Here is an 18,439-nt window from a genome sequence, read left to right as displayed (position 1 = left end):
TCCCCTGAATCCTATCTGAGACTTACGATCCTTCTCAATACAATAGCCTTTCCTTCTAATCAATTGAAATAGCACAAAGGAGAAGCCTATCTCTGGCCTCGTGCATAATTTCTTCCCAGCATATTTATATGTTAGCTATTAATATATTTGATCACTAAATCAAAACTTTAGGCTAAAAACAAAAACTCAAGGTAGAATTTTATGGAGCCAATATTTGGTAAAGTTTTGAAAAAAGGTAACTTTCAATCCCAACAACTCCATTTTCCTTTACCAAAAGAGTCTAAGATTAATGGCAGAGTCCCATGTTTTAAACCTATGGCAGAATTCCAGATTTTTCTAAACAGTCATAATATCAAATATTTTACCACTTGAACCGGTCAGGCAATGTGTTCCAACCTTGGTTTTGCTTCTAAGGTCTCATAAACTCCACCCTTTTTATATTCTGGGCACCTGAATCTCAACAGATTCTAAATCAATTGCTTGTCCAATGACCAATTTCTCCTTGCAAAAAGGAGATCTTATTCTTTCCCAATAAAGTCATAAATTCTCCTTATTCTCAGACTTTGTTCCTCACCTCCTCTAATCTAATTTACCGGGATAGCACACCACATGACTAACACATGAACTAGTCCTCTTAGGTATGCACTAAGAGCCGGTTTCCCGGGAGACAGAATGGGTGGTCAGGGCCATTCCATGTCCATGCTTCAGAAAGCCACTGGAAATGACTGATGTGTGAGTCATCTGGCTGTGTCGCTGTGTTTGTTTACAGAGACCAAAGCTACATTTGTATCCATCCAAGCTTACAGATTCAGAGAATAAACACCTCAGGAGAAAATCAGAGGCTCGTATTTCTACAAATTATCTACAAAAGGTAGGGTTCTAGGTGTGTGCAGGTGGAGGTAGGTTAACCTTTGAAACTCCATTGAAAAGCTGCAGGCACCTGTCCTCAGGATAGTGGGTAGTTTGCAAAGAGATGTTTACCTATAAAAAGGCTGAAAAAAAAAGAGGAGATTTTGTCTTTCCATATACCCAGAGGGGCAAGTGGAAGGCAATTCTAAGACAACCTTTGGAATTGTTGGTTGACATGGCAGAAAGAGCATATGATTTGGTTCCAGAAAACTTTCCTTCAAGTTCTGCAAGGCAGTATCATCTTGGGTGAGTCTCTTAACTTCCCTAAGCCTGTTTCATCACCTGTAAAATGGTGACATTTAAAACGATGTTGAGATGAACAATTGTGACTACTTTTATGGAACTCCTGGCATGTAGTAGGTGCTCAAGGAACATTTTATTCCTGATCCATTCTTTTTCCATTTTTTTACAATATGAAAATTTAGCCTTAAAGAGATTCTATGATCTGCCAAAGAGTCTCCCACATCATTGGTAAATGACAGACATCCATTCTTTGTCTGCAAAGTGGGAGAACTGGGGCTCAAGTCTAGTTAGTTTCTGATTTAAAATCTAATGCATTTACTCAAAATCCTCTTTTGCCTTCTCACCTACCAATGTCAGCTGGTCGGGACCTAATGGGACTGAGACTGAGGAGGGGAGCCTACGTTCTGAGAGAGGAGAAAACTCAACAGGAAGAACTCACTGAGAAAAGCCCCTAGCTCTGTGATACTGCTGTCTTTCCCAGGCAGAAAATCAAGCAGAGGCAGCGCATGGAAGGATCCAGCCCAGGATCATGTGAGTACTCACAGCAGTCGCCTGGTACAGCTGACCCAATACCATGTCTCTGTAGCAACAATTACCATGTATTGACAACTCCCGCTAAACTACTTCTCATGAAGTCAGTGATAGGCCAAATATTCTACCTCACAAGGTTTTTGTAAAGTTGCAATAAGACACCATTCCTATAACACTTCGTAGAGCTTGTGACATGTAATAAGTGCTCAACAAATGGTAGCTGGTGGTGCTTTATGTATAAGGTCTCATTTTATCTTTGCAATTACTTTGTGAAATGATTGTTAATTGTCTCTGTTTTAGCAAGAAGGAGACTGAGGTTTGGGGCCGGGGTAAAGGAACTTGTCCATGGCCAACAAGCTGGCAGATGGTAGAAATAGGATTTAAACACTATATCTGAGTCCAAAACTTGTGTTTTTAACCACTAGGATATACAGGCTCACAGGCCTGTTAATGGAAGTTGGGACCTGCTGAGCAGTCTGTGTAGAGTTGCCTGAGTGTCCCCTTCCCCTTGGGGCCTGGGCCCCGAAAATGAGCACAGCAGGAGGGAAGTAGATGCTTTATCGTGCAAAAAAAAAAATGGGGGGGGGCCTGTTTCCACATTTAACTTCATTGCCATCAGCCTCTGAAACTCAAGACTAATGGCTCAGAAGGAAGGAACAGGAGTGGATTTTTACAGCAGGGACCTTAGAGGTTACCTAACCATCAAGGTCAATGGACTCATTTGTTTGTTCCAGTTTGATTTGGTTTAACTTTGCTTTGGAACACTTTACTCAAATGAAATTTTATAGGAAAGCTCAAAGTGTAAAGACAGTAAAAGTGGAACCACTGTGTTGAAAATGAATGGGAGACACAGATCTTCACCTCCCCCGAGAAGCCCAGACATATGTCCCTCTTCGAGAAGGTTGGCCACACAGCTGGGGACTAAAGGGCTGTGTCATCCGCCTGTGGATAGAAATAATATGTATAGTGGAAAGTGTGTGGGATTTTGAAATCAGACAGCCCTGGGTTCATATCTCATCTCTGCCCTTTATGATGTGTAGGATTTGAGCAAGGAAAATAACCTTTTGGAGCATGTTTCTTCCTGTGTAAAATGGAGCTCTAATCCCAACCTAAGAAGGTTGTTGAGGGAAAAAATACAATAATAGATGAAAATGGCCTTAAACAAAATGACATGCAGAAGGGAAACAATTATTAGCTATTAGATTACTAATCTGGGTTTTTGTTTTGGCTTACTATGTACTGTCTTTAATGGAAGGAGGGATACATTTTTTAAGGGTCAAAATGAATAAAGAAAGCATATCTTAAAACAAGCATGTATGATCACAAAGACTGGAGAATGCATATCCTTGCCTTCATTCAACATTTACTGTGTCCAGAACTGTGTGGTACTGAGATGGAACAGGCATGATGACTAGTACATGTGCTAGAGTTTATAATCCAGTGTATGTACAATCACACACACACACACACACACACACACACACACACACACGCAATTTTCGAACTCTTCTCAGTGTGGCAAATTCTGGCAATGCAGCAGCTTAGGAATCCATGTCCTGTTCTTGTTACAGCAGAAAACACCAGAGGCTTCTCAGATTGGTCAGGCTTCCCCAAGGTCTCAACAGCTTAGGTCTGTAACTTTCCTGGACTTGGTTCAAACCCAGGATTTGTTATCAACCTCTGCCTTGGTTTTGGCCAGGTCCTGGTATAACAGGATGACTTGAAAAACCTTTGTTCTTTCACACATGTGTTCTTCCACCCCAACCTATTCTCTGGAAAGAAATATAAAAATCAGAATGCAACAATTTTAAAAGAATGCTTTCTTCAAGAGCTCAGGCATAAGCTTTGTTAGTTAATGTGTTGAAATTTGTAATGAAAATAGGCCTAGAAGGAAACAAATATTCCCATAATAAGGCCAGGATTATTATCTCTTAATATAGGCTCAGTCATTGCTGTGGAGAGGGACCACCCAAGTCAAGGAGCCAGTAGTCTGTCTTGCTCCGTCTGGCTAAAGACAGGATATGAGCAGGAAGAAGACCTGGGGAAACAGCATGATCCAGAAGACAGAAGGCAACTCATTGGAAAGTAAGAAACAAGTGTGGAATCTCGAGAAAGTAACTTAATATCTTCAACTCAGGATAAGAAATCATATATGAGTGTATTAAATTATTCCACAAATATTTATCAAGTGCCTATAGATGTCTTAATATATATTGCTGAATAACAAATCACTCTAAAACTTAACATCTTAGTACAAACATATTTTCACACATTTTCTGAGGACTAGAAGTCTACGAGCTGCTCAGCTGGGTCCGGCTCAGAATCTCTTGTAAAGTTGCAGTCAAGCTGTCAGCCAGGGCTTCATTCATTTGAAAACCCGATTGGGACTGAAAAATTTACTTCCAAGTTCACTGGTATAAATTGTCTTGAGGCCTCTGCTCCTCACCACGTGGGCCTCTCTATGAAGCTGCTCACAACATAGCAGCTGGTTTTCTTCAAAACAAATAATCTGAGACCGAAGGAAGGAGAATGCCCCAGATGGAAGCCTCGATAACTTCTGTACTAATGTTTGCAGTGATATATTCTTACTTTGCCATAATCTATTAGTTCAACAGACAAAACGTGGTCCATTGTGGGAGGAGACTATACAAGGATGTAAATATGAAGAAGTGGGGATCCTTGGAAGGCCATCTTGGAAGCTGACACGATCTTCGATTTATTTGCCCTAAAGTAGTGAACCAGATCAGTACCCTCCCAATTTAGACAACATAGAGTTCTAAGACTTTACCTGAACAAAGAAACTTCTCTATTACCTTTCACTCAATGATACCGGAAAGGTAAAGATTTTAGATGAAATCTAGTGACAATGCACTGATCCCTTTCGCATAACAAGTGTTCAATAAACAGGCTTTACATAGATTATCACTGGACTCCAAGCTATTTGAGAGCAGGGAGTTCTGTGTTCCTAGAAACAGAAGAAAGGATTAGATGATATTTCCAGGTCCTTTCCAGGTCTGTTCAAAAAATCTTTATATGGTCTTAACAGTTGAATATGTTTGCTGGATATAGAATTTTAATTTCTTGGTTATCTTGCATTTTTCAACCCCAGGTTAACTCTTTTTGTAAGAAAACTTATTCTATGATGGACAAGTTCTCACCACGATATTTTGCTCTTCTTTAACTTGAAAAAAAGCTAAACTCCCGAAGAGTAGGCCATATCCTCTCTGCTCTCTGGCCTCCAATGCTTTGTTCATGCTGTTTCCTCTACAGGAATACTCTTTCCATTAGCCCCTGTCACCTTCACAATTGAATTAAGTAGTTCTCTTCATTTTGCAATCAACAGAAAACACAGAAATCTAAAATAAGGATTCATTGTCTTCTGTAAATGAAAGGTCTATTAGTACAGAGGGCTACAGGTGCAGCCTGATCCAGGGGCTCATAATTCATTAGGGATCCAGCACCAGTTTTCTGAAATTTGATTTTATCTACCTCCTTTCCCAGTATATTTACTTTATCCTCAGGCTAACTTCCCTTATAGAAGCAAACACAAAACAAACAAACAAAAAAGTTGGTGTAGTTCTGTGATTCACATCCTCATATCACACAGTCTTGAGGAAGAGAGTTCCATGTCCCAAATTGAATGGTTTTTAATTTTTAAATAGTATACAAGGTCACATTTTTATAAAATTATTTCTGTCTATACATGTATCTTTTTTATTAAATTGCTAATACATTAATATAGTTCAGATATAAAGTTTTATAGTGAGAAGTCTTGCTTTCTTTCACTTATATCCTCCACTCTCTTAATTCCCAGCTTTCAATCCCTTTATCTTATTATTCTAAAAGAAAGCCTTGAATCATGTCCACCAAATGTATACAATGGTTATTTTAAGTAGTGGAGTTTGAGGCATATTTTAACTTTCTTACTATTTTTCTATATTTTTCTTCTTACAAATAATCACCAGGCATTATCTGTAAAGTTATTATATTAAAAGTGAAAATAATCCCTCTCCTTCAATGGCCAATTAAACCTCACTCTTTTGCAAAGAGTTTGTTGGTTGTCAGAATTATCTTTCTCTCCTCCAACGCCCGAACCCCTTACTCTCTGCACCACTCACACACCACACACATACTCTCTAGGACCAGTTCTGTTTGTGGACATGTAATGTGTTCCTATTGCAGACACTCTGAGTCCAACCTGTGGTTCCACTGTTAGTATAACTGGGACCAATCAGACTCAAGAAAAGGCAGTATCTCTCATGAGTTTTGGATTTCAAATTACTTTCAGTGCCCCAGGGATCTGTTTATTTTTGGCTAAATTCTACTTCCTGTTTCTAAGAAAGCCTACTCAGAAAAAAAAAAAAAAAGTGAGGGTGGGGATTTCATTCAGCTGTTCAAACCTCAGATGGTGCTTCCTTTAGCAACTTAGGAGTTCATATGATAGAAGTGTCATTGCTTGGGAGCTAAGTTTAAGTCATAAATCTGTCACTTGAACAAATTGTTTAATCATGCCGACCCTCAATTTCCTCACCCCAAGCGGAAGATGGTAATAATAATATTACCTCATAAGATTAAATGAGATCATACTAGTAAGTGCATGGTCCTCTGCCTGATAGAATAAGCAAGAAATAAATATCAGCTAGCCATCGCTGAGCATATCCCCAGGAGGCAGCTTTATCAGTTGGAGATTCAACTCTTAGATATCAAAGGGCAAGCTCCCCCAGACCTGTTTACAAATATACGGGGACCCAGGCTCTGCCACTTCTGCGTTCACTCCCCCCGCCACCTCCATAGTACTAGAAAACCATCAGAGATGATTCCATATTCCTTTCAGCTCCCCAGCTCATGCCAGGGACATGAGGGGGGCCGTTTCTAAATAATTTGGCAGATATACACAACAGAATGTTATTCAGCCATGGGAAAGAAAGATATCCTTCTATTTGTGACAGCATGGATGGACCTTGAGCAATTAGGCTAAACAAGGTAAGTCATAACGAGAAAGAAAAGTACTCTATATGATATCACTTACATATGGAATCTAAAAAAGTTAAACCTGTAAAAACCAGAGAGTAAGGGGGAGAGAATGGTGTTTAAAGTTACAAGTAGTAAATAAGCCATAGAAATCTAACATACAGTATAATGAATATAGACAATAATATTGTACTGTAATTATGTAATGTGATAAATAACACTACATTGGCAATCATATTACAAAATATTAATGTATAAATGAAACATGTTGTGCACCTTAAACTTACATAATGCTAGGTGTCAAATTTATTCAATAAAAATAAATTTACAAGTTACTTAACAAATGTAATTCAATTGATTTTCAAAATAAATAAATAGTTTGGCAGACTCATAAACATTTAAATAAAATTTGGACTAGATTCAAACTTACTTTCATAAATTCTATTTGGAACAACCTCAGAGATGATCTAGTTTAACCTGCTGATATACAGATGAAAAAACAAAGCAAGAGAGTTTAGGAGACTTGCCCAAAAGCCCATGGCTGGTTAGTAGTACAGCTATGACTAGAACAAAGGTTATTCCTGCATTGTGCTATTATTGATTGCACTGCTATATAATAACCTAGTTATCTGGCTATCTCCTCCAAGTTATAAAGCCTGTTTATTCATGAGGAACCTGTGGCTTAAAGAGGTTAAGTCACCTGTCCAAGGTTCCCCAGCTTGTTAGTGAAAGTATGATACTTGGAAATAAGGTTGATCCAACTCAAGCATGTGCTTTTTATTCTGTTAACTTGTTTTTTCAGTCCTGGCGACTAAAGGATATTTCCTCCCTAAAGAAAGAATGAGCATCAATGGAAGTAGCACAATGAAGGAGAACTGGAAGTCAAGTGGGCTGTCACACTGAGCTGCTGTGCGAATTTGGACCAGTCTCTTGTCTTTGCCTTTTCTTGGCCTTGGACACTGTGGCAGCAGCTAGTGCGGTGCCTGGAGCCTTGATTGTGATCAATACGTAGTTGAAATTGTTCAGTATGTGAAGCCACATCATTTACTTCTTGCTTTCCTTCCCATGGGGAACCTTAGTGGGGAGTACAACATGGGCCCAGAATCCTGTGTATCCCCATCCAGGTGAGACATGTCCTCAGGTCAAACTTAAGAGACGGCCTCTGTTTTCACAGTTTCAGCAAGGTTCACCAGCTCTACCTAGTGTGAATACACTATTTGTTTTCCTTCTTCTCTTTCTGTTTGCCATGGAAAAGTCCATTAGTACTGAATGACATGACCAAACAGTAAAGCAGAGAACAGTTGATGTATTAATAACTCTTGGGTAAATATCATTTGTTATTGTCACCACTGAGGCTTTCAGAGAAGTGGCACCATTCCTGGTCCAGGACTGTCCTCTTGTCAGCTCTCTGTCTTTAGCAACCTGGAAAGACAGGTTTAGAGAAAAAAAGGAGTCTGAAAGACACTGATAAGCAAGAGGAAGGAAGGGTATGGCAAAGAAATGGAGACTCTTGCAAGAGACACAGAGAGCAGAGGAGAGGAAGGCAGGCGCTCGCGCGCGCGCGCGCTCTCTCTCTCTCTCTCTCTCTCTCTCTCTCTCTCTCTCTCTCTCACACACACACACACACACACACACACACACACACACACACACACACACACAATGAAATAGGAGAAATGCCAGAGAGCTTATAATTAATGGGATCTTTCACCAGATTCCATACTCTCACCCTGTGCAGCAGTGCTAGGGACTTCTGTGTTCCTCATTTCTTAGCAACTTTGACTTGGTCACTTGCTTCCACATCTGCTTTTCCACTAACATCTAGGATATGCAGTTTTTCCTCCCAGGCCTGGCTGGGACCCAGAAGCGAGATAATGTTGGCTGGATTTGAAGAATCGGCAAAAGAAGTTTGCCATACACCATCGCCATGGAGGCCAGGAGAAAAAGGAACTTCCTGAGGATGTTCCCATGTTGGGGATAGAAGACCTGTGGGGTTATGAGGAACCCATGGCCAGGAAAGCTCACACTTAAATGAAAGTTTGCTTGAATAGGAAAACCGGAAAACTGACTTCCTCTCCTAGCCAAGAGCCTGGGTGACTTTGAATCTGTGCTTTAAGCTCTCTGTGCTCAAACAATAGGAGTTTGCACTAAATAATCATCCAGTTCTAAGCATCTCTGGGACTATAATTTTAAGGCAGATCAGACATCAAATCCTTTCCAAATCTTAGACCTTGTCTAGAGATGATCGGGTAAGACTTTAACAAAGGGTAAAATGGCTTGAAGACATCCCTGCTGGCTAGATATCATTGTGTTCCCAGACTAAACACTCTAAATACCTTTTTTTTTTCTTTTTTTTTTTTTTTTTTTTTTTTTTTTTTTTTTTTTTTTTTTTTTTTTTTGGTAACGATTCCTTTACTCTGTTCAGGGTTTAATTTTTTTTTTTTTTATAACACTTTCTAAGAGAGACAATAAAGCATTATGATTAAGACCCCAGCTCTGGACTCAGCTGGGCAGAGGTTCAAATATCAGTTCTGCTACATACTGGCAGAGTGAGTTCAGGCAAGATACTCTACTTCCATGAGCCTCAGTTTCCTCATCTGCAAAATGGAAGTAATAGTAGAACCTTTCTCACAGGGGTAGAGTGAGTATTAAAAGAAAACAATTAAAAGCAAATTGCTTAGCATAGTGTCTTCAGGTAGAAACCACCCATGAATTATAGACTGATCAAACATTAAAATCTATTCCCTCCACTTCCACGACACCACTGGGAAGTTGGTATGTATTCCCATTCAAGAGTTGAAGAAACTAAGGAGTGAAAAAGTTAAGTGACAAGTTCACAGTCTCCAGCTAGTTAGAATTGAAGTCAGGACCAGAAAGAAAATAGCCTATACTTCTTCCATACCCTATGAAGTCTCTGAACTGAGCTTTCAAAGGCTAAGCTTTGAGGGTAGAAGGCAGAGGGAGAAGAGAAGAGGGCTGAGAATTTCATCTAGGGAAACACATGCAGTTAGAAGGTTGAAAAGAGTAAGAACTGAAGAACGAGAACTCAGGAAAGCAGGAGAAAACTTTTGCAGAAAACAAGGGAGTGGATCTTTTCCTGAAGTAGAGAGGGAGGTCAAAAATCATAAAGTTAAAAGAAAGGCCTTAAAACTTGAAAATAAAAGGGTCCTTCACTTATTCAACAAATATTTATGGAATCAGGTACATAGGTCAGGCACAGCCTAGCTTTAGAAGTATGTTGGTGAACATGGCGGACAAGGTCCCTACTCTACTGGAGCTTACTTTCTGGAAAGGAAAATAAATACTGGAAAAGTAAATTAATAAATTACAAATATAATTTCAGCTAGTGTAGGTCCTGAGAAGATAAAATGAGGATAATATAACAGGAAGTGATGGGGGATAGGTGAGCAGCTGAAGCCAGTGTGATTAGCTAGGGTGACTTTTTGAACTGAGTCCTTCATGACTGGAAGGAGCCAGCTACATGAAGATCCAAAGAGCATTTTAGCAAAATGAAAACAGACTCACAGATACAGAGAATCGACTGGCGATTGCCAGAGGGGAGTGGGATTGGAGGACAGGATGAAAAAGGTGAAGGGATGAAGAAGTACAAATTAGTAGTTACAAAACAGTCATGAAGATGTGGAGTACAGCATAAGGAATACAGTCAATAACTGTAATGGCTGTGTATAGTGCCAGGTGGGTACTAGAGTAATCAGGGGGATCACGTCATAAATTATATAAAAGTCAAACCACTGTCCTGTATACCTGAAACTAAAAATAAAATAAAATAAAAATAAAAGGAAAAGCAATAATTTAATGTGGTAGGTATATGGAACTCTATGTGTTTGTTTATTTGGTAAATCTAAAACTGTAGCAAAAAATATATATCTTTTAATTATTTTTTTAAAAGTTTTAGGCACAGGGAACAGCTAAGCAAAGTCCTTGAGACTGGGATGACTAACTGTGACATTCAAGAGGACATTTTCAGTGCCTTGATGTGAACAGAAGCCAGATTATGATAGTCAATGAAAAAGAACTGGCTTATCAGGGCACAGCCTAAGGGGTAGACCAGTTATTCAAGAAAGTGGTCTTAGAAAGAGGGAAGATTGGGTTAGTGCCATTTGCAGCAGACAGTGGGCAGCACTAGCCATTTCTATTTAGGGATCTTTGACTTTCCTTCCCATTTCACTCGATGCCAATATTCTCTACCAGAGAGCTACATCCTTGGAATGTTTATATTAATGACTGTAGGGTATTTGTGGGGTTTGGGGGATAAGAATCATCAAATCCTCAATAATCAAATCTAAGTCTCCACTGACAGCACCAAACTTGTTTGCACTCGCAGATACTGTCACCATTCCAGCAAACACAGAAATATTTGCTTTGGACTTTTATTTTATTTTATTTTTTTTGTTCTCTGCAATTCAGAGTCACCTTTGGTTTCTAAGGTAAACTGGATCTTATTTCACTGTTGGTTAGTTTTGCTCAATACTGTTTCTACACTTACCCCATCATCCCAGGTCAGAATATAGAGCAGTGCCATCCAATAGAACTTTGATCATGGAAATGTTCTCTATCTGCACTGTCCCAATACAATAACCATTAGTCACATGTGGCTGTTCAGCCCTTGAAATGTGGGTAGTGCCATTAAGAAACTACATTTTTCTTTTATATAATTTTAACTAACTTAAGCTTACACAGCCATGTGTGGCTAGTGGTTATCATTTTTAACAGATAGTTCTGAAGAGTTAAAATTCAAGAGAGTTCATAGTTCCCAAAAAAGAGTCACTTTGCAAGTTCTTTGTGAAATAAGTAACGCCCGGTGCAGTGAGGGAATTTTTTCTCAATTAGAAAAAAAAGAGAAAGATATACAAAGCTGGCCAAGTTTGATGGGCATGAATATTGTCAGCATACTAATTTGGCCCAGACATGAAGATACTGCTTCTTCTACGTCAGAGAAATAATCACTAAAGATGATCATGTCCCTGAGTGTGTTTTAAAGGTTATTGGTTTCACAACATCTTCTTTGATGAAAAGGGTCCATCGTCAGATAGGTTTGGGAGATTGGGAATACTTTTTCTCTCTCATAGATTCACAGTCCCCATCATCACGATAAAGGTCCTGAGAAATCATGGCAGTAAATAACACCGTAACAGATTGTTTAACTCAGTATTAATCATGAAACTCTGTGTGTGTGTGTGTGTGTGTGTGTGTGTGTGTGTGTGTGTGTTGGAGTAGTAATAGTATCCCGATGAACTAGAGAAATGTTAGAGTTAAGTGTATGAACTGGATGAATAATGCCAACCCTCCAACTTATTACTAGATGTGTAACCTTGAGAAAGTCATTTAACCCTTCTAAACTTCATTTCTCCTCATTTGAAAATTAGGGATAATATCTATGTATCACAGGCTTCCATGAGGATTAAATGTATGTAAAGAGTATATCGCAGTTCCTGGGACCAAGGGGATCTTCCCAAAATGGTTAGCTATTATTATTTTCATTATTATTTATGAAGTTAAGTGACTGAATGACTGAGACTTTCTGGGTCCTGGAATATGTTATGAACTGGTAGAACTCACTTACTGCCTTGAAATATTTTTAAATATTATATTAGAAACTCAGATGTGAGAGCAATCTTTTCTACTTCCCTTTGTTCAGCCTTGAATAAAAATGTACATTCAACATTGAATGCCTTCCTGCAATTCACTCCCAACACAACAGCCAGAGAGGTCCTTTTAAACCAGAAGTTGAAGCTTTTCACTCCTTTGTGGCCCCACTTCTCACTCAAAAGAAAAACTAGAGCCCTCATTAATGGCTTCCAAGGTCTGCGTGTGATCTGGCCTGTCGGTGCCTCTCTCGTATTGTTTCCTACTATTGCTTCGTCTACTCTGGCAAATAGATTTCCTTGCTGTTCTTTGGACACGTGAGGAGCACACTCGCCTCATAACCTTTGTACTTGCTAGTTCCTTCAGTAAGGCATCATTCCCCCAGTTACCTGTATGGCTCCTTCCCTGACATCCTTCAGATCTTTACTGGAATGTTTCCTTCTTAACCCTGCCTAAACTTGCAATACATCTTTACATACTCCAGCACACTCTTCTTCCTTGCTCTTCATTTCTTGACTACGTGTCTGATAAGCTATATTTTATTTGTTTGTTAGTGTTTTGTTTCTCATCTGTGTCCACTCATAGAACTTAAATTTGTGAGAGCAGAGTTTTTTTTTTTTTTTTATCTCTTTCATTCTCTGCCATAAGTTAGTGCCTAGGACAGCGCTTGGCACAGAGTAAATGCTCAATAAATGCTTATTGAATAAATAAATGTGGGAACTGCATATATTTTGTTGCTATAGATTAAGTGTATTTCCTCTAAGTCCAGTTATGGATGGCTTGTTGAAGCATGAAACACACAGTTATGGGATGGTCTCTGTGGTTTTTATTAGTGTTTGGGGGGACCCATCAAACAAAAAGCCATATTTTAAAAAATATAATTCTTTCATAAAAGAGAAATATTCAATTTGAATTTAACATAGTTTAAAGGGCAAGATTTCTGATTTTTAAAAAATAGCAGCAGTATGGCCATTACCCACAAATTGTCAACCCAGAAGTCAGATGGGAAGAAAAGCAAGAATTATGCAGGTAGCTACAGAAAGACTAATCCCAATTTAGCTAAATTTGTGAAGGCTTACACATTTCAGTGGTTCATAAGACATATCCTCGACAGGTTTTTATTACATTCTCTCTCTTATTCTAGAAATGGAATCATGAGAACCAATGCTGAGGTTAATTCAGCTCTGATATTGTGACTGCCATGCTGGTCTTTCTTTCATACAGTAAGTGTTCGTGCAATAGGTTCACATGAAGCATCTACAAAATTATATATATATATATACATATATATATAATTATATAAAATTAGATATAAAATTAGATAAGCACATTTCTGGTTTTGTGCCGTGCACCTAATAGGCATTCAGCAAGTGCTTTTTCAACTCTAGAAGAATAATATAATTGCCTTTCCCTCTTACTATTTTACCTTTTCTTATATTTTATACATTTGAAAAACAACACACTTGCAAAACTAAAATCTAATACACATGACTCATCAAAAGACCTCTCCATATTTTTCAAAAAATATATATATATATATATAAACCAACCCCAAAATACTAAAACTTAGAACTGCTTTATACTTAAATAGCAATTTACATCATATAAACACATTCATAATCTTCATAGTTAAAAGAGTTCAAAGGTTTATTACTGGCTTCTTATACCAGACAAGTCTCACAGTTCTTAATAAGGCAAGAGAATTCTCATCCAACATGTGACTTGAGGAAACAAACAGCCCGTTTGGTTTCATTTCAGCACAAGTAGGAAGGCAAAGCAAGGAGTCTCACAGTAAAATGTCATCTAATAAATAATATGTTCTCGAAGTTATGGCCATTGTGCTCTTATTCCAGTGAAGAAATGGTTCACATCCCATTTATAGATATGGCCTCGGAATCTGAAGAGTCTTCCAGAAGACTTGCATTAATTAACTCAAATATTTATTGAGTACCTGTATCATGTTTGGTACTGGAAAAGAAATAGTGATGATATAGTCCCTACCCTCAAAGAGCTTACAGTCTAGAAGGCAAAACTTGGAGGAAGGACCAGAGTGTCCAAAGGAAAACTCATAATCTGGGTCTGCCCGGCTCAGAAGGCAAGTACAGGAAGGTGTAGGTATGTCCCTGGGAGCCAGGGCCTTACTCAGGTTTCATCAAGTCAACTATCTAGGAGCTCAGGCAATCTAAGTCTGGTAAGGTCTTAGCAATACATTTCTTGCCTCAAGTTCCCATGAGAACTATAAATAAGTACCCAAGCTTAAGGAGAGTTCAAGGAGACCATGTATAATGACCATGTCAGCATTCAGCACAGATGAGTTTCTCAAGTGAGAAGCTGTGTGGCCTTCAAAAGAAAGGGGGCTTCACCTGATGTCGGCTTATCTCTGAGATCTGGCTCTCTCTTTCGACACTGTGGTAGGAAGTATTCTTTTCACACCCCAAGTTGGCATGGCTTGATTACCTTGAGTTCTCCAAGTCACGAACAGCACATAGAAAAATGCAGCAAATTCAAGCCAACACAATAGAGAGATATCCTGAGAACTTAATCCTCCAACCTATTTAGGTAGGAACTGGTGCCAAGAAACTGCCACTTTCAACAAATAACACAATCTGCTAATTATCTGCAGAACTGTTCCAGCTGGTACTCCCCAAACTCACTTACAACATAGCAAAGATTTCTCTTCAATAGAGAAGGTACACAAAGAGCCAAGGCCAATATGGAGGAACTTATAGGTGTGGGGAAGGGTGAACTCAGACACAATCTGACCACCTTGGATGATGACCAGGCAAAGCCAGGGAAGGAATAACAGAGAGAGAATGAGCAGATGTCCCCGATATCTTCACACGGTTCAGACACACAGACACACACACATTCACATGTCTGCACCAAATACCTGAATGTTGAATTCATTCTGTGAGAAGTATAGTCAAATGCTAGGAAAGCCTCTGGTTCTTTGGCCTTGCTTGAAAAGCAAGGCGTCTTTTGCGCAGGAATGTCTAGGATCTGGGCTGCTCATTGTTATTTTTCTCAGTTTCCCCAGTAACTGTTACTTGACAACACTGGGTAACAATGGACTTCCTTGTACCTTCGGAAGGTCATTCATCTCACTAAGGTAGTTCTCCAAGGTCACCATTCATGATGATTCTCATAATTAAAACAAATTATTATTTCTTTTTACTTCCAACCTTCTGACTATATTGCAAACACCTTGCAACCGTTGACTAAGAATTGCTCACCTTCACTGGGTAAGGCACTGTGGCATCTGCTCCATTAGTGAAGAGCATGCCCTCTTACTGATACGTGACTTCGGCCCCACATTATTGCTCAAAAGAGGGAGAGGGAGGAGAAAGCCAAGGACGTGGGGAGCCAAGAAGAAAAGTTGCAAAAGGAATCTGTATGTTCGTACCCACTAGCTAAGTCTCTATGGGCTCACAATCTTCCCAGACCGCAAGGCCCAAGCATAAGTCTCCAGGCGCTCCAGAACCTTCGCATCATCGCAGAGGTCCCCAGGTCATTGCTGCTCATAGATCTTGAGCTGAGTTTTCTGTTTTTCTCTTACGTCCTTCCTTTCTTATGTCTTTTTTTTTTTTTTTTTTAGACATTCCTTTGGTTGTAAATCTAGGCAACACACCTTTCGCTTTGATGAGTTCATATGAGGCAGAAAACAGATAATCAAAAAGAGGAAAGGTGATAAGAATTAACATCTGCAAAAAAGATTTTCCCTGGATATTTTTTTTCTCTCTACATTTTCTTCTACAGTGTAATTTTTACTCTGTTTTGTGATTCCAGTGAAAATGTCTTTTTTTGTAGTTCTCGTACATTTTGTTTATTTGATTTTGGCTCTCATCTGGACTTCTTAAAAGAAGACCCTCTAGATATTTAAATCCATTGTCCCTAATATTTTAAAAATTAAAAATAAGCTGACTTTGAAGTCTTGCTTTCGCTTCTTTCTAGGGACTAAAAGATCTTACTCATCTTTTTGTTCTGAGAATAAATCACTATCTTCATCTTAACTGGCTAAATCAGTGGTTCTCAACCAAGGTCAATTTTGCCCTCCAGGGGCCAGTTGGAAATGTCTGACAACATTTTTCATTGTCACAACTTTGGGGACAGGAGTGCTACTGGCATCTAGTGGGTAGAGGATACTGCTAAATATCCTACAACTCACAGGACAGCCAACTAATGTATAACAAAGAATTATTCAGCCCAAAATGTCAATTGTGCCAATTGAGAAACCATGGACTATAAGAATACAAGAGCAAAGTCATCACCATCTCCTTTTCCCATTTATTTTTAAGCAATTGAGATAAAAATAAACAAGGCTGGACCTTGTCTTAAATAACTAGAAGTGAGCAGAGATGGCAATTGAAGTTTTTTCACCAATAACCCAGGTGGGAAGGGCAAAGATAGCCTCGGCATCAGGGAAATCATTCCCGAATGAGTAAAATCCCCCCGTATTACTCTTCTCACTGATTTAAACTTTGCCAAGTCATGTGATTATGCAGTGATTAGTCCTCCTGGATTTTGGAAATCCTCATTCTCCACTCAGTGGCTCCTAAGGGTCAGGTTAAACTTCCCAGCATCCTCTGGTTCATCCTGTCTGTCTGAGACCCTGGAGTTCATCCTAGCAACCTGCCCACCTCTTTTGATGAAGCCGTGTGGATGCTTATGTGCAAAGGACACGTCACCTTTTCCTAAATCATTTTACATATAAAAACATTTAATGCCCTCTGATTTTTTTTTTCTTTCTCTTAGCAAGAAGCACAGGTCAGCAAACCCTGTTCTTCTTGTCGTGGAAAAAAACTTCACAATTCAGGCAAAAACAAATCATGACCACATACAGCATCATAGTTCACAGAAAACTGTGTACATTTGTTCCCCATATAGAACATACTTCAAAGTAACAAAATAATTTTTCAACTGTAGTGTTCCTTCTTCCCATTAGAAGTAGATTTTTCCCCCCATTGTGGTACATAAATATCAGAGAAAAATAGTCTTTGAAATATTTATGTCCAGGAGTTTTTGGTTTGTTAAGATTTGGGGTACGTTCAGGTTGTGTTCCAAGTGTCAGCACCTTCAGTTTTCATTTTCTCTCCAACCACGCGCGTTCTTCCCAAACTTATATACCAGTCTTCGTCCGTCAACACGTTCCAGAATTTCTCTTTTGTAGTAGTATCTGTAACAAAGGACATTGTGTAAGGTGGCTCGTCAGACCAAGCCTGCCAGGGAAACAACTGGTCGTGCGGCCTTCTCACGTTCAGAGACTAGAAACCGCTCACCTCATCGCTCGGCTGAGTTTTTCATAGGTCATACTGCTGTTGTTTTTCTTTTTTCCCCATAGCTGAGCTACAGCCTCGGATTTCAAGAACCTGAAGATGCCCTCAGACCGGTCTTCCCACTTGATTAACCCTGGATTCTTGTCTGGGTTCAGGAGGATGTCACGGATGAATTCCCATAAGTGAGTCCCTCGTGGATCTGAGGAGAAGCAGAAACGAGCATTTAGTAATAGCCCAAGTCACAGTGAATTAGGGGCAGAATGACCATAGAATTGGAGTATCTTCCACAGAGTAGGAGATACTCGGTTCTCCCCTATCCACCAGTGAAGCCAGATCACAGAATTCCCAAATATTAGATTTCTGAAAAAGGTGTTTGAGAAAGAACTAGCACAAAGTTTTCAGTTTGCAAATCAGGAAATAGATACAGAGAATTTAAGTGACTCGGCAAGGTTAACAAGTAGCTAACACGTAGCAAAGCCAAGTTGAAAAAATAGGTCTGAAGTGCCCTGCGCCATGAGGAGTATCTTCTAAATATTGTTGACAAATTGCTAGGAATTCATTTCAACTTGTTTCTTCCCGAGAGAGCAGCTTTCAACCAATTTTATTTAGTACCTCAACCAATTAAATCGCTCCCACCCGGCAACTCTGCTTTAGGCAAATGCACATCAGTTGGGTTCTAGAATTTGAACTCCTTGAATAGATTCGGGTGAGCTCTCACAGGGGTTAAGACAGGCAATTTGAAAATGAAGCAGCTACTTTAATGAGATTAGTAACCAAATTCAATTTTACCCCCACTAGACTTGTGGCACACAACCCCATCTCGAGTCCTCCAGTTTGAGGGGCTGTGCTCATTCTGTTCTGTGAAATGACCTAGAATAGCAGATAAATATAGTTGTCCAAGCCCC

The 18,439-nt window shown here is 39.3% G+C and overlaps 1 protein-coding gene and 1 long non-coding RNA gene across 9 annotated transcripts in view; one reads left to right on the top strand and one right to left on the bottom strand.

Annotated features, from left to right (window-relative positions):
* The first annotated feature begins 757 nt into the window (after nucleotides 1–757).
* On the top strand, nucleotides 758–7,989 carry LOC107504109. Of its 3 annotated transcripts, XR_001595373.2 has the most exons (4): nucleotides 758–1,155; nucleotides 1,510–1,683; nucleotides 3,624–3,768; nucleotides 7,457–7,989. It is a non-coding gene; the product is annotated as an uncharacterized LOC107504109 (long non-coding RNA). The 3 variants fall into 3 exon arrangements; XR_001595375.2 differs by lacking the exon at nucleotides 7,457–7,989 and having other exon boundaries at nucleotides 758–871; nucleotides 3,624–6,219; XR_004950934.1 differs by lacking the exon at nucleotides 7,457–7,989 and having other exon boundaries at nucleotides 3,624–6,219.
* Nucleotides 7,990–13,890: 5,901 nt separating this feature from the next.
* Nucleotides 13,891–18,439, bottom strand: part of EHF (ETS homologous factor) — a 37,977-nt gene continuing 33,428 nt past the window's right edge. For all 6 annotated transcript variants that reach the window (XM_016133102.2, XM_036221134.1, XM_036221133.1 and 3 more), the window contains 2 exons: nucleotides 17,538–17,733; nucleotides 13,891–17,434 (listed from right to left, as the gene is read on the bottom strand). In XM_016133102.2, coding sequence (XP_015988588.1) covers nucleotides 17,335–17,434; nucleotides 17,538–17,733 — 296 coding nt within the window. In that variant the 3' untranslated portion in view covers nucleotides 13,891–17,334. The remainder of the gene's footprint in view (nucleotides 17,435–17,537; nucleotides 17,734–18,439) is intronic.

This window comes from Rousettus aegyptiacus, unplaced genomic scaffold (genome assembly GCF_014176215.1).
Source record: "Rousettus aegyptiacus isolate mRouAeg1 unplaced genomic scaffold, mRouAeg1.p scaffold_m13_p_5, whole genome shotgun sequence".
Taxonomy (NCBI): Eukaryota; Metazoa; Chordata; class Mammalia; order Chiroptera; family Pteropodidae; genus Rousettus; species Rousettus aegyptiacus.
Note: the sequence above shows the minus strand (reverse complement) of the source record. Positions and strands in the feature narration are given on the sequence as shown.